This window comes from Crotalus tigris, unplaced genomic scaffold, assembly GCF_016545835.1.
Source record: "Crotalus tigris isolate CLP2741 ecotype Arizona unplaced genomic scaffold, ASM1654583v1 scf7180000019454.47142, whole genome shotgun sequence".
Taxonomy (NCBI): Eukaryota; Metazoa; Chordata; class Lepidosauria; order Squamata; family Viperidae; genus Crotalus; species Crotalus tigris.
In genome coordinates this window covers 1-16,593 of record NW_024097545.1, presented here as the reverse complement: position 1 = coordinate 16,593, position 16,593 = coordinate 1, and the positions used below count along the sequence as shown (strand labels likewise).

Here is a 16,593-nt window from a genome sequence, read left to right as displayed (position 1 = left end):
CACGCATTTTTAAAGGAGAAGGAATCAAAGAAACACTGGTTTACATCACTCCCTCAACCAAATATTTCCGGTCTTGGGTTAGCTTTTTGATGGATACCGCTCCCCCTGGTGATCCTCCAAATCCTTATCGCCTCGCACCCAGCACCCTCGACTCCTGGGAAGCCCAAGATGAATCCCTTCTTGCGAAATTCAAAGATCAAAACAAGAAAGCAAAAGGGCCAAGTCCCCGGAGGAGCTGTCCTAGTTCAAATCTAGGCGCGCCTATGCTGCCTTTCCCAGTTTCTCACAGGCACCACGGTATCCACCGCGGGGAAATCTGGCCGGCGCCCATCTGGAAGTCTTTTCTCATCAGCGAAGGAGAGAGAATCCAGGGTCCCGTGCTATCGTTTGATGCTCCGGCACCCGGGGTCTCATCCTGCCCCCGACGAACACAAAAATGCCTCAACGAAGTCCCATTCGTCTTCTTCAGGCTGGTGTTTTCGGCTTCATGCTTCTAGAAGCAAGAAGCCGAAAACACCAGCCTGAAGATGACAAATGGGACTTCGTCGAAACGTCACCAAGACACTTCCAATTTGACGCGGGAGAAAACCCGAATAACCAAAGACCTACATACAAACACCCGCGAAAACCTCATCCCCAAGGCAATTAACAGGCCTCTCCTAACAGTGTCCCAACGGTGATATCCTATAGGATGGGCTGTTCCAGCTATGGACCCTGGAGATTTGGAAAGAGGGGGGAGAGAGAGGTCTTCTATTCTGCCCTTTACTGCTGCCACCCCGACATCTCAGTGCGACAGAAGGAAAACACAGGGTCCCCCCAAAACTCAAAATCCAGTGACATTTTGGCTTGTGAATATGCTCCTTGTAAGGCTTCTGAGCAGGGTGACGGCCAGCGAATCCCGGCAAGGTGCCGAAAGAAGAATTGGGAAATCTCGGGGTCATACACAGCCACAGCCCTACCTCCGGGTCCGAAGCCCCAATCCCGGGGTTAAGAGGCTGTGCGTCATGTCGAACATTGGATACTGGCCGAGGGAGAGCCTCTGCGCACAGGCCAACTTTAAACCTAACCTTTGATAAATTAAAAAACAAAACAAAAAATAGTTTATTTACAGCCAGGAATTCCGAGGTCGGGTATTTCAGCCTAGGAAGAGCGAGACCCATTTTACACACGGAGTCTTCGGTGGGGCGTGTTGTCGACAAGACACACAGCCCCAAAAGGGAGGACACGGTCCTCCGCCAGGACGCCGTTGGTCTGTTTTTGTGTTTTTTCACACCCTTTTGGGGGGGGGAGGGAAGTCACAGACAGCTTGCAACTCTCCCACCAGCTCCCATGAAGTAACACGCAGGCACACACAGCGATCTTTCTCGCCATATGGCACATGGAGAGGGGGAAAAAAAGAGGAGGGCAGGTGAGCTGGACAAGCGAGTGTCCCACCTCAGCTCATTGTTTCCCAAGATCTAACCTGTTCGAAGTTTGAGATGTTTTTTTTTAAAAAAACAAAAACAAAAGAAAGGAAAAACAGGTGAAAAATTATGTTCCAGGATTCCAGAAGGCGTTACAGGGAGAGCTTTTGCAATGGGGCCGGATATCTTTTGAAGAAGATACGGATCGGGAATGGCGAGGGCTGGAGGCTTTACGTTGAGAAGACAACCCAATAGGAATCTGACCGTTGTGACTTTTTTTCCCCGCAACCGGGTTCGTTCTGCGCCGCTGCAGAAGATGCTGACGTGGCCTTCCAGAAGCCCGGCGTCCCCCTCTTGCTGGCTTCCCGAGGCCGGAATTCAACAGGGGTAGGAGGGTTGTGATAGCGACACGTTTCCCCTGCGTTGGGGAAGGGGTGGGATGTTTGGGGACAACAGTTGAGTCGTCAGGACAAGAGAAACCAAGATCAGGAAGAACCGGCGTGCTCGCTTTGCGAGTCTTTCGAGGACTTGGCGACGGTGAGCAGGACAGACGAGACACAGTCCGTGGAACGCTCGCCGGGTGGATTTTGGCCAAGGGGTTCCTCTTGAGTTACAAAAAGTTCAAGTAAAAAAAAAAAGGCAGGCGGGCTGTGGGGGGGGGGAGAATTCGGCATGAGAAGATCCATCCATATCTATATATATCCAGGGAAAGAGAGAGATATACATATGGATGACGTGACGGAAGGACGATCAATCCACAAGCAACGGTTCAGCCAAGGCTCCTCCTGTCTCTCTCTTACCGCCCCCCCCCCAAACGTCGGCTACAAGTGACTGTGGTGGGGGGGGCGGATGGAGGAGGACCCTCAGCCCTAATGGTGGCTTCAGTCCGGCATCTGGGAGACGGGGATTCTTTTATTGCTGAGCCCCTGCGGCAGCAGGTACCGGCATGCCCAATGGGTTGGCCGCGGCAATCACTGGGGAGCCGGCAAGAGGTCCGAGGGGGGAAGACGTCGCCACTGAAGAAATCCCTGCGGGGGAAGGGGAAGAAAAGGAGAAAATTAGGGACCCAGAGAGAGTAATTTTGCCCCCCCCCCAAAATAAGACCCAACTAGGTAACATCAGCGCTAGAAGGGAGTGGGGTTTACAGGGAGGAGGGTGTCAGGAACCCCTTCAATGCTTATTTTTGGGGGTCTGCCATTCTGGGGGGGGGGATTTTGCTCTGCTGGGAGGGGGGGTCACAGATGTTGTCTCTTAACTATGATGTATCCCTAACTGTGTTCTAAGATGTACCCCTTTGGGTGTGAAGAGGGGGGAAGAATGTGCCAGGGGGGCATCTGCCTTATCATCTCCGCTACGTTGTGAAAACTGATGCAACGCCTGGGAACCGTCCCTTATCAGCTCCGGTTCCCATAACAACTTCGCACCTGTGGGTTGGCTGGAAATGAACCGGACAGTTGGACTCTGGGTGGTGATGGGTTTGTGAAGGGAAGTTTTATTGTTAACGATTTACCCGGGAATTCTTTAGCTCATGCTTTGTTTTGCTGCTTTCACTGTCTCCCAATAAAAGTTCCTGCCAGTTTCAAGAGTTCTGCTTTCTTGGGAACACTAGCTGAGGGAGGAGGAGGAGGAGGAGGAGGAGGACTGTGGGGTCCATATTTATTTATTTATTTATGAGACTTATATTCCTCTTTAAGTGCAAGCACTCTCTAAGCAGTGTACACCAGTAAGCAATGTATATATATATATATTTACATTGCCCCCAACAATCTGGGTCCTCATTTTACCTACCCCGAAAGGATGGAAGGCTGAGTCAACCTTGAGCCGGTGAGATTTGAACCGCTGACCTGCTGAACACAGTCAGCTAAAGTGGCCTGCAGTACTGCACTCTAACTGCTGCGCCACCTCAGCTCATTGATATTGATCTCTGAGCTGGCTGCTTTCTTGCAGATGTTTCATGACCTGACTAGGTAACATCATCAATGCTAGAAGGGAGTCAGTGCAGTTTGTGGAGAGGGAGAGGAGGAGGAGGACTGTGGGGTCCATACTGATCTCTGAGCTGGCTGTTTTCTGGCAGTCATTTCATGACCTAACTAGGTAACATCATCAATGCTAGAAGGGAGTCAGTGCAGTTTGTGGAGAGGAGGACTGTGGGGTCCATATTGATCTCTGAGCTGGCTGTTTTCTGACAGTCATTTCATGACCTAACTAGGTAACATCATCAATGCTAGAAGGGAGTCAGTGCAGTTTGTGGAGAGGAGGAGGAGGACTGTGAGGTCCCTGGTGCTCTCTGAGCTTGGTTGTTTTCTTGCAGATATTTCATGACCCAACCAGGCAACATCATCAGTATTAGAAGGGAGGAGGAGGAGGAGGAGGAGGAGGAATGTTGGGTCCTTGGTGTCCTCTGAGCTTGGTGGTTTCCTTGCAGACGCTTCATGACCCAACTAGGTAACATCATCAGCACTAGAAAGGAGTTGGGGTTGTTTATATGCAGTGTCTTGCCCCATCAGGGAATCCAAGCAGCGGAACAGAATGGCTTATGGGAGAAGCAGCCCCGTTTCCTATTCCAGCACCCCGGACGGACCCACCTGACAGCATCCCAGCACTGCTCACAGGCGTGCTGCTCCCTGGCAGGCTGGCTGAGTTCATCCGAGCCTGGTCCTTCACGATCGGGTCTGGAAAGACAAGGAAGAAGACGATGAGCCCTTGCATGAACTACTCGGAGCCACGGGAAGGAAAAACATACGATGACCGCCACGGTGTCTGCTCGCTATGCTTGTCGGCCCTGACAGTCGTGGTCTTTTGTTGTTGTTGTTGTTGTTCTGGCGGTCGTTAAAGCAAATGCCATAGTCATTAAGCGAATCCATGGTTCCCTTGGCTGCCGTTTTGCCAGAAATGGGAAGGACATGGTTTTTTTTTCACAAAAACGGTCGTAAAACGTAATCGCCTAAATGTAGGGTGCTGCAAACGGACGTCAACATGTCAAGAGTTGATAAATGCCCGAAATTTGGTCACGTGACCAGAGGGGGATGGGGGGCTGACTGTCAAAACTTTGGAAGCCCAAAATAGTTCCATCGGAACTTTGAACACTTGCTAAGTAACCCGTCGTTAAGTCAAGAACTGATCTGTGTCAAGGTAATAATTGAACAGCTAGCCAGCTTATGTAATGGGAGATGTATGATGTAATGATAATGACTCAGCAGGGTCTGTGTCTCTTTAACAGCCTTTGTATAAAGGGGAAAGCTCTGCTGATGCATTTTCTCCCATTTCCTGCTGTGACTGGTGTGTTGGATCCTGCTGTATTAGCACATGTATGTATATTGTTCCCGATTTATAATATTGTAGATAGTGTAAGATAAACCACTATTTAATATGACCACTGTTTACAGTGTTTACTCCTGGGTTATCTCGCGCAATAAGACTGTGCATGCTCTGACAATCTGTTTGCACAAACAAACATCCCCGTTAGAGGGAGTAGCTTCCAAGTCTTACTGTTTATGGAGAATCTCAGTCATCCCGGTCCTGGTTGTCCCTAAGGTGCTTTTTCAGGAGGCAACTGGACCTTCTCATTTTTCTCCTTTGAAGATGTTTTGCTTCTCATCCAAGAAGCTTCTTCAGCTCTGGCTGGATGGTGGCGGAATGGTTTATACCCCTTGCAGACAGTTGGTCATTTGCCTTCCTTTCGAGAGTTGTTGAGGCCACTTGGAAGTTCACCTGTGTCCTCAGGGTCACCTGAATAGTACAAATGGGTATGGAGCAGGGGTCTTCAAACTTGGCCCGTTTATGACTTGTGGACTTCAACTCCCAGAATTCCTCAACTGAGTCCACAAGTCATAAACGGGCGAAGTCTGAAGACCCCCTGGTGTGGAGCCTTCTTGGGCAGAAAACATCCTGCAGCCAAGAAGGTTCCACGCCCATTTGCACTACTCAAGCGACCCTGAGGACACAGATAAATAGATTAACCTCCAAGTGGCCTCAATGACCCTCTAAACGAAGACAAATGACCAGCTGTCTGCAAGGAGTATAAATCCTTCCATTCCTTACCATCCAGTCAGAACCTGAAGAAGCTTCTGGGATGAGAAGTGAAATGTCTTCAGAGGAAAAGCAGCTTTTCGACTTCCATTATCTCACCTTCCCTCAGTTGCAAAAGCCCTAAGACTGGGTGTGCATGTATGGCCTGGGTAAACGGGAAAGACATTCCACCTGCTTAGTCAGCAACAGCAGGCACACGGATTAAAGATCTATAGGCAGTCCTCGGCATACGGCCACAAGGGAGCCCCAAATTTCTGTCGTTAAGTGAAGCCTTTGTTCAATGAGTTTTGCACCATTTTACAACCTTTCTTGCCCCAGTTGTTAAGCGAATTACGGCAGTTGGTTAAGTTCAGTATCCCAAGTTACCAAATCTGGCTTCCCCCATCGATCCCGCCTGTCAGAAAGGCGCAAAAGGGGATCGCGTGAGCTTGGGACACAGCAGCAGTCATCAAGATGAACCAGCTGCCCAGCATCTGGATTTTGATCACGTGACCCTAGGGGTCGTAAGTGTGGAAAACGGTCCCAAGTCACTTTTTCCAGTGCCGTTGTAACTTCGAAAGGCCACCAAACGAACTGTTGTAAGTCAAGGACTACCTGTGTTTAGTGCAGTTTTCCAGAACCCTCCAAAGTGGGACTACAAAAGCCAACATCCTTATCCAGCCCATCGACATTAAATCTGATCCTGCAGTCTAGCACATTTAGAAGGCCCTAAATTCTTATGTCTCCCAACCTTGGCAATATTAAGATGGCTGGACTTCAACTCCCAGAATGCCTCAGCCAGCTTGGCAATATTAAGATGGCTGGACTTCAACTCCCAGAATTCCTCAGCCAGCTCGGCAATATTAAGATGGCTGAACTCCCAGAATGCCTTGGCCAGCTCGGCAATATTAAGATGGCTGGACTTCAACTCCCAGAATTCCCCAGCCAGCTTGGCAATATTAAGATGGCTGGACTTCAATTCCCAGAATTCCTTGGCCAGCTCAGCAATATTAAGATGGCTGGACTTCAACTCTCAGAATGCCAGCTCAGCAACTGTAAGATGGGTGGACTTTTAACTCCCAGAATCCCCCAGCCAGCATTAGCTGGCTGGGGAATTCTGAGAGATGAAGTCCACCCATCTTAAAGGGGCCCAGCTCTAACAACGCTGTCCTTATACAAAGCTTTATTTTTTTTTTCCTTATCTCAGCTATCAACTCCAGGTCTGATTCCGTATTTGGCAGTACTTGGCCAACATCAACTTGTCGTCAGAAAAGGACGCAACCCTGTCACTCTGAAGAACTAATTAAGTCGGTTAGTGCAGCATCTAGGACCCTGTTCTCCAGGGTTACTCCGAAAAGCAGATCAAGTCATCATTTCCCGCCAGGTGTTTTGTCCGGCAAAGGGACGCTTGACCAGGCTTCTCGAAAGCCGGACTCACAGAAGTAAGGATGCTCCATGGCTTCTCTCGCCGTCAGTCGGGACTGGTGATCGTATCGCAGCAATTTGTCCAGGAAATCTAAGGCTTCAGGGCTGACCAAGTGCTGATTCTCACTGTGGACGAAACGTTCCCATCGCTTCCGCGAGTGCCTGCGGGACAGGGAAGAAGCGCAATCAGGGCGGCGGCCTTTGACCTGTCCCTGGCAGCTGCGTCAGGTTGTTCTAAACTGCTTTTAAGAAAATGTCTAGGGCTCCCCAATTCAAGGTTAGGGGGTCCCTTGGGGCTCTCTGAGCTTGCTGGTTTTCTTGCAGACGTTTCATGACCTGACTAGGGAACGTCATCAGTGCTAGAAGGGAGTGGGGTTTATAGAGAGGAGGAGGAGGAGGAGGAGGAGGAGGAGGAGGAGGAGGAGGGAGAGAGAGGAGGACTGAGGGGTCCTTGGTGCTCTCTGAGCTTGTTTGTTTTTTGGAAGACATTTCATGACCTGAGTAGGGAACGTCATCAGTGCTAGAAGGGAGTGGGGTTTATGGAGAGAGGAGGAGGAGGAGGAGGAGGAAGGAGAGAGGAGGACTGAGGGGTCCTTGATGCTCTCTGAGCTTGCTTGTTTTCTTGCAGATGTTTCATTACCCAACCAGGGAACACCATCAGTGTTATAAGGGAGTGGGGTTTATGGAGAGAGGAAGAGGAGGAGGAAGAGGAGGAAGGAGAGAGGACTGAAGGGTCCTTGGTTCTCTCTGAGCTTGTTTTCTCATCAGTGCTAGAAGGGAGTAAGGTTTGTGGAGGGGAAGAGGAGGGGGAGCCGTTTCATGACTAACTAGGTAACATCATCAGTGCTAGAAGGGAGTGAGAGCAAACCCCCATTTCCTTCTGGCACCGATGATGTTATCTAGTTTGGTAATGAAACGTCTGCAAGAAAATCATCAAGCTCAGAGAGCACCAAGGAGAGTCCTCCTCCTCCTCTTTCTCCTCCTTTCTTCTCCACAAATCCCACTCCCTTCTAACATTGATGTTGTTCCCAATTTGGGTTATGAAATGTCTGCAAGAAAACAAGCAAGGCAAGGACCCCTCCTCATTTCAACCCTCAGTTGCAAATATTCTCCTTTATTGGTATCACTCAAGGTCATTCTGGGGAAGCTTACAAAAATACACACACACACACACACACACACACACACACACACACACACCAATCAAACCGGCCACCTGATGACCTCTGTATCCCCCCTAGCGTCCCCCAGGCTGGTTGGCAAAACCTGCTCTTTCATATAATTTCCCAAAAGGCAACTCTCACCTGCCAGCCAAATCAGGATAAGTCTAATGATTTATTGCAAGCTTAAGTTTCCTACAAGAATCTGAGCTACTAATGGACAAGAGAAATGAGCGGGAACAAGATCTCTTGTGGGAGTGCAGGGACTCGTGGCTGATGACGTGTTTTGATAGCCCCCTCCCCTGGGCTCAGCCGGGTTATCTCCTACAACCCTACAGCAGGGGTCGGCAACTTTAAACACTCAAAGAGCCACTTGGACTCATTTCCCAGAGAAAACACTGGGAGGGGGCTTGAGTGAAGAATTTAATTCAAAAGAAACAGAGGCTGCTGTGCATGAGTTCTCTCTCTCCCCCCCCCTCCTTTCTCTTCCTCCCCCCTCTTTTTCCCCCTCTCTGCGATCTTCTGCTTACCAGCTGGCCTGATGCTGGCTGTTCTCCAACAAGCTGACATACATTCTTATTGGGCTGGCTCTCTCCTGCCCTTGGTATGCCAGTCCTCTTCCCTCCCCCCCCGTGTGTGTGTGTGTGTGTGTGTGTGTGTGTGTGAGAGAGAGAGAGAGAGAGAGAGAGAGAGAGAGAGAGAGAGAGAGAGAGAGAGAGAGAGATGCTGCTTTCTGCTGAGACACAGCAAAGGCAGGAGCCCCGCCCAATAAGCTTGTCAGTGAACAGCATGAGGCCACCCTCTTTTTTACACACACACACAGAGAGAGGGGGGGGAGCGCAAGTGCCTCTCTCTGTCTCTCTCTGCAAATGACCGGGAGCCACAGGAGAAGGCTGAAAGAGCCACATGCGGCTCTGGAGCTGTGGGTTGCCGACCCGTGTCCTACAGCAACTGGACTTCCTTTATTTTCCATTCCTCTCCCTTCCTCAAACACACACACACACACACATACACACACAGATGAACACCATTTGTGGAATGTGGGCTGCCCTCCATATCTGGCTCTTGATCCCTTCCATCCTACCTGCCCAGGATGTCGTTGAAACGGGGGTCGAGCTCAATGTTGTATTTGTCAATGTAGTCGTAAAGGTCTTCTGTTCCCAATACTTTGGCTATTCTCACCAACTGCAAACAGACAATGGGAGACAGAGGGTGGGGTGTAATGATTAAAAAAAAATACAGATAATCCTTGACTTAACCATTTGTTTCGTGATCGTTTGAGGCTCCAGTGGCATTGAAAAAAGTGACTTATGACTGTTTCCCCACACTTACGACCACTGCGGCATCTCCATGATCACATGATCAAAATTCAGCCGCTTGGCTACTGGCTCATATTTACGATGGTCGCAGTGTCCCACGGTCATGTGATTCCCTTTTGTGACCTTGTGACAAGCCAATAGGGAAGCCAGATTCACTTAACAACCGTGTTACTACCTTAACTGCACTGATTCATTTAACCGTGTTACTACCTTAACGAGTGCAGTGATTCACTTAACAACCGTGTTAGTACCTTAACGAGTGCAGTGATTCACTTAACCGTGTTACTAACTTAACAACCGCAGTGATTCACTTAACCATGTTACTAACTTAACTGCAGTGATTCACTTAACCATTTTACTACCTTAACGACTGCAGTGATTCACTTAACAACCGGGTTACTATCTTAACTGCAGTGATTCACTTAACAACTGTCACTAACTTAACTATAGTGATTCACTTAACAACTTACTAACTTAACTGCAGTGATTCACTTAATAACCATTACTAAGTTAACAACTGCAATGATTCACTTAACAACTGTTTTACTAACTTAACTGCAATGATTCATCTCGTGACACTGAAGTTCTTTGCAAACAATTGCCTCCAGCAACCAGCCCTGCCCACACATTCCCTTTTTGTTACGCAACCCCCAAGGCTTTGTTTCTCACTGCTTTCTCCTCTTTCCCTGGAGTCGCCCCATTGCCTCCCTTTGTTCTACTCATGTGACCTGTCTACCTTTACCAGCGTCTCTGAGGTCTTCCAGCTGTGCTTCCTCCCAGTCCCAGCACAGCTGGCTCTCAGCTTGATCATGAGTGGAGGGACCAGCCTCTTCATTAGTTTGATGGCTCTCCAGGCCCCTCCTCCTCCTCCGATTCCCCAGGCCTTAACTACACGGATCACAGGCTGGCACGGAATCACAACAGGTGCGATGCAGCCCCAGTGGGAGGATGTCCCATGTGTCTATCAGGGCATCTACCTGTCTTGAGGGTGAAAGTTCGTTCTCTGAGCTTGCGGATTGGTTTCCGAACATTTCGTTACCAGGCTAGGTAACATCTTCAGAGGGGTTTAAGGGGTGTGTGTGTGTCAGTGCTCTTCTGTTTAGAGGGCTTCGGGGCTGGGTGTGTCGAGTGAGGGTCTTGTGATGGGTCAGGTGTGAGTCACCAGTGAGAGGCTGGTGATGGCTCTTGCGATGGGGGGGGGGGTTTACATCAGATCATGGTCCTTGGGAGGTGAACTGCTGGTGGAGGGGAGATAATGCGGGATGATTATGGGCCACTGCTGTCTCTGGTGGGCTGTGTGATTTGGATTCTGAGGGGTTCATAGGCTGGTTGTAGGTCGATGTGTGTCAGGATAATTTCATAGCTAAGCAGCTTATGTAATGATGCAATGTAAGGTAGATGATGCAATGGTAAGAATAACTGAGCAGGGTCTGTGTCCCTTTAAGAGCCTGAGTATAAAAGGGAAGGCTTTTGCTGCTGTGTTCTCTCTCGTCCGTTTCCTGCTGTAATTGCTGTATGTTGCGAGTGTGCTGTCTTACCACGTGTATTTTGTTCCTAGCGTATATTGTAGATAGTGTAATATAAACCACCATTTAATACAAACCACTGTTTACTGTATTTACTCCTGGGTTACCTCAGCGCAACAAGACTGTGCATGCTCTGACAATGTGTCTGTTAATGGAACTGCTTATGCAGTGCCAGGCTTCAATGAACTCAGGTGGTGGCGTGGCCAATGGTTTTTGTGTCGCCCCAATCAAACTGGTGCTGCTTGGGGTCGGTGTGGGTCCCCATCAGGAGACCCATCACCAGCCTCTCGCCCCTGACCCATCACAAGACCCTCACTTGTCACACCCACCCCTGAAGTTCTCACAAACGGAAGAACACCAATACTAACATCCCCCAACACTGAAGATGTTACCCAGTCTGGTGACAAAATGTTTGGAAACCAACCCACAAGTTCCGAGAACGAAACTTCACCTTCATCCTACAGATATTCGCCACTACTGCAAATCTTCCTGTCTACCTACCCCTGGACAAGGCTGACCTCATGTCGAAAGTATAGGCCGGGAGAAACCCATTGGTGGATTCTCCATCTCCAGTGCTGGAGAACTACCTGTCTACCTACCCCTGGACAAGGCCGACCTCATGCCGAAGGTGCAGGCCGGGAGGTTTTGCTACCCATGCACTCACCTGATCGTAATTGTCGTGACCGTGGAAAAAGGGCTCCTTTCGAAAGATCATGCTGGCGAGCATGCACCCCAAACTCCACATGTCCAGACTGTAGTCGTACATCTGTAAAGGGAGGGGGGGAGGAAGGGAGAGGGGAAAGAAGAAGAAAGAAGAAGTCCATCAGCCTGGCTCGCTTGCAGATCGACAAGGAAAAGACCCAACAAGGATAGACTGCGTTCTCTCATGGGGAATTTGCACAGTCTGCATTCAGCAGGTAGGAAGAAAACCTCCCATAATTTCCATCCTACCGATCCATAGGTAGTCCTCTACATATGGACATCATGGAGCCCCAAATTTTGGTGGCTAAGTGAAACATTTCCAACGTCTCCTCCTCCTCCTCCTTTCCCTACAACCCCCGTGAGCTGGGTTGGGCCAAGAGGAAGGAACTGGGGGGCTAAGCAGAACTAGAACTCACCATCTCCTGTTGATTGGCCCAAAGCCACCCAGTTGCTTTTATACCTAAGGTGAGACTATAACTCGCAGTCTACTGGTGATTGGTCCAAAGTCACCCAGCCGGCTTTCATGCCTAAGGCGAGACTAGAACTCGCAGTCTCCTGGGGATTGGCCCAAAGTTACCCAGTTGCTTTCCTACCTATGGCAGGACTAGAACTCACAGTCTCTTGGTGATTGGCCCAAAGTCACTCAACTGGCTTTCCTGCCCAAGGTGGAATTAGAATTCACTGTCTCCTGGTGACTGGCCCAAAGTCACCAGCCAGGTTTTATGCCTAAGGCGGGACTAGAACTCTCCGTCTCCTGGTGATTGGCCCAAAGTCACTCAGCCAGCATTCATGCCTAAGGCGGGACTAGAACTCCCAGCCTCCTGGCGATTGGCCCAAAGTCATTTAGCTGACTTTCATGCCTAAGGCGGGACTAGAGCTCCCAGCCTCCTGGCGATTGGCCCAGACACCCATTTCTTCCTGCCTACAGGACTAGAACTCAACGTCTCCTGGTGACTGGCCCAAAGTCACCCAACTGGCTTTCCTGCCTAAGGTGGGACTGTCTCCTGCTTTCTAGCCGGGTGCCTTAACCACTAGACCAAACTGGCTCTAAATAACATTTTTATTTTTTTCATTTCATTTTGCTTTCTTTTTTCATCCTAGGCTCTACTGGGGCAGCCCAATGGCTGGTTTCGGCCGTCCTTTTTTCCCAGGTGTGTGGTCATTTCCACATCAAAAGCGCAATTACCTGATAGTCTACAAGGAGTTCCGGGCCTTTGAAGTATCTGGAAGCCACTCGGACGTTATATTCCTGACCCGGATGATAGAATTCAGCCAAACCCCAGTCTATTAGCCTCAGCTAAAAAAAGAAGAAAAATTAAGGTGGGAGGTGATTTTTTTTACCTTGGTTGGCAACACTTTGCAGATCCCCTGATGGAATGGGTAACAAAAGAAATTAAAAGAAAAAAAAAGCTGTAGAAATCCACAATTATTAGACACAGCTCAGAAATGAAACAGCCATACCGTATATGCCAGGGTACAAGGTGACCCGGCGTATAAGACGACCCCCGTCTTTGTCGCTGAGTCGCATTCCTAGAACGTCATCTTATACGCTGGAAACTACCAGTATTTCCGGCGTATAAGACGACTCGGCGTATAAGACGACCCCCGTCTTTGGCGCCGATTTGAACGCTTGTGGAAGTCGCCTTATACGCCGGCATATACGGTAGTTTAAAACAGGGGTCTTCAAACTTGACCCTTTGATGACTTGTGGACTTCAACTCCCAGAATTCCTCAGCCAGGCACGCCTGGCTGAGGAATTCTGGGAGCTGAAGTCCACAAGTCATCAAAGGGCCAAGGTTGAAGACCCCTGGTTTAAAAGTACCACTGAATTACAGCCAGTCCTCAACTTGCAATCGCAACTGAGGCCCCAAATTTCCGTTGCTAAGCGAGACACGTTGCTAAATGAATTTTATCTCTTTTGACAACCTTTCTTGCCACCACTAAGCAAATCCCTGCAGTTGTTAAGTGAGTCACATGGCTGTTAAGCGAATCAGGCTTCCCCCATTGACTTTGCTTGTCTGGAAGACCGCAAAAGGGGATCATGTGACCCCTGGGACGTGGCAACCGTCATAAATATGAACCATTTGCCAAGAGTTTGAATTTTGATCATGTGACCATGGGGATGCTCCAGCGGTCGTTAAGTGTGAAAAAAAAGGTCCTACGTCACTTTTCCCAGTGCTGTTGTAAGTTGAATGGTCACATAACTTAAGGACCACCCGTACTAAAGAAATTAAAGAGAGTATAAGAGTAAATTATTTTGTTTTGTATTATCTGTCCAAGCCAGAGGATGCTCACAATAGGCCATAGTCCCATTGTGCTGATTGAATATAAGTAGTCCTCAAGTTACGGTCACAATTGAGCCCCAAATCTACATTGCTAAGTGAGTTTGCCCCATTTTACGACTTTTCGTGCCCCGGTTGTTAAGTGAATCATTGGGTTTATTAAGTTAGGACCACGGTTGTTAAGTGAATCTGACTTCCCCACTGACTTTTCTTGTCAGAAAGGCGCAAAAGGAGAGTCACGTGACACACACACACATATGCGGCCGTCATAAATGTGAGTCAGTTGCCATGCGGCTGAATTTCGATCACACGATCAAGATGCTGCAACAGTTGTGTGAAAAACGGTCCTCAGTAGCTTTTTTCAGTACCGCTGTAACTTTGAACGGTCACTAAGTGAACTGTTGTGAGACAAAGACTGCCTGTATACCAAATTTCTCTTTTTTCCTAATCGGTTTTTTTAGCAAGACCTAGGCCAGGGGTTGGCAACCTTGGCTCTTTTATGACTGGTGGACTTCAACTCCCAGAATTCCTGAGCCAGCATGGCTCAGCTTGGAAACCTCTCCCTTTCCCCTCAGCATGGCTGGCTCGGGAATTCTGGGAGTTGAAGCCCACGAGTCACAAAAGAGCCAAGGTGGCATACCCCTGACCTAGGCCACAAGGTAAGGGGGCAAGCCTCGGCAGCCCACTGAAGTACAGTGAGGAGAAAGAGCGTGAACCCTCACTGTCCACCATTCCTCACCTTTCGATGCTCGTGGTCAATCATGACGTTGTGAGGTTTGACGTCTCTGTGCATGATCCCCATACTGTGGCAATAATCCAGGGCCTGCAGAAGTGAAAGATACCCCAAGATCAGAAAGAGGGGTTCATATATACCAGGGGTCTTCAAACCTGGCCCTTTTATGGCTTGTGGACTTCAACTCCCAGAATTCCTCAGCCAGGCGTGCCTGGCTGAGGAATTCTGGAAGCTGAAGTCCACAAGCCATAAAAGGGCCAGGTTTGAAGACCCCTGTTCTATAGAATATATAAGGCAAGTATGAGTATTTTGAGGAAATCTTGAAGGAACATTCTGGAAAAAGAGTAGATAGAGGCCTAGTTCAGATTTTTGTTGGCTGCTTTGTGGCTCTGCAGCTGGAAGAGAGGTAATTATCACTAAATGTAGAACAAGGGTAGGATTTCTGCTTTTTTTTTCCCTCATAAAGAATGTAATATAGGTATGTAGTCCTAAACCAGTGGACTTCAAACTTGGCCCTTTTAGGACTGGTGGACTTCAACTCCCAGAATTCCTCAGCCAGCAAGGGGAATTCTGGGAGTTTGAAGTCCACCTGTCTTTAAGGTTGCCCAGGTTGAGAAACATTTCCTTAAGCAATTTATTCAAGGTGGAGAGGTGAGATTATAAAGCAGTGGCAACTCTGAAGAGAAACCAATCTTACTACTCTGAGGTTCTATTGGTTACAATGCTATTAAATAATGAGGAAGGGAAGAAAATAGAGAAAAAGGGAAAGGAAGGGAAAGGAAAGGAAAAGAAAGATGGAGGGAAGTAGGAAAGAAAGAAAGAAAGAAAGAAAGAAAGAAAGAAAGAAAGAAAGAAAGAAAGAGAGGGGGGAGAGAGAAAGAAAGAAATAAAAAAGAAAAAAAGAAAGGAAGGAAGGAAGGAAGGAAGGAAGGAAGGAAGGAAGGGAGGGAGGGAGGGAGGGAGGGAGGGAGGGAAAATGGAGAAGAAGGAAAGGAGAGGAGAGGAAAGAGAAAGGGACACATCTGAATCAAGAGATCTGATTCATCTATCCTTGGTCTGTCTTAACTCCTCAGGGAAAGAAGAAAGACCTTATCAAGCCCCAAAATGGCTGACCTCTATTTCTCAAATGCTATTTCTGGACCACCTCAAACGCACTTAACAAAAGTCAACTCACCTTCAAGATTTCATACATGTAGAACCGAATGTCGTAGTCTGTTAACGTCTGATATAATTGCTGTGGGGAATTAACACAACACGGTCAAAGAGGAATCCAGCATCAACCTTCCCATTTGTCACCCAACAAGGAAATTAGGCACAATCTCAGTGTGTGGATCCACTTCTAGGCGGCTTAAAAATACACATTTCCTGAACTGGTTATCGTCCTAATTCACAGCATTGCTGGCTGTGGAATTCTGGGAGTTGAAGTCCACATGCCTTAAAATTGTCAAGTTTGGGAAACACTGTCCTAATTTAACATTTTCCTGTGCCAGATCCCTGTAGCAGGACTGTCTTCAGAGGGGGGGGCTGCATTGCACATATAATTGACCCCCCACACAAACCCAATTTCTTACAGTGGGAACTGGGCGTCCACAGCAATGTCTTCTGCCTTGATAAAAGCTACTGACTTCTGCCTGACTTTACGTTCTTTTTTTTTTCCACCGTTGTTAAGCAGAACACGGTGGTTAAGGGAATCACAGGGTCCCAGCTTCCTCCCTTGACCTGGGAAAGTCACAGAGGGGGGGATCACGCGACCCTGGGACGTTGCAACCGTTGCAAATAAATGCTGGCTTGCCAAGGATCCAAACATAACCGCCAGGATGCTGCAAGGAAGGATTATAAGCCACTTTTTTCAGCCCCGCCCCAGCTTGGAACGGCCGTTAAATAAATGGTCATTAATATGAGGACAACCTGTACTGTATATATCAGTGATAGAAAAACTTTTAACGACCGAGTGCCCAAAAACTGGCCTCGCCCCTGCTCCACCCCGATGCTCTGCCACTGCTCTGCCACCCCATCCACCACCCTGCCTGCCCAC

The 16,593-nt window shown here is 48.6% G+C and overlaps 1 protein-coding gene across 1 annotated transcript; it reads right to left on the bottom strand.

Moving 5' to 3' along the window:
• Positions 1-1,077: 1,077 nt before the first annotated feature.
• Positions 1,078-15,811, bottom strand: LOC120316635 (casein kinase II subunit alpha-like). The gene is made up of 8 exons (XM_039362421.1): positions 15,733-15,811; positions 14,565-14,648; positions 12,730-12,840; positions 11,506-11,607; positions 9,081-9,181; positions 6,850-6,998; positions 3,989-4,075; positions 1,078-2,431 (listed from the first exon to the last, which is right to left on the bottom strand). Exons 1-8 carry the CDS (start codon positions 15,748-15,750, stop codon positions 2,316-2,318), a joined length of 768 nt encoding a protein of 255 aa, XP_039218355.1. The 5' UTR covers positions 15,751-15,811; the 3' UTR covers positions 1,078-2,315.
• Between the last annotated feature and the right edge of the window lie 782 nt (positions 15,812-16,593).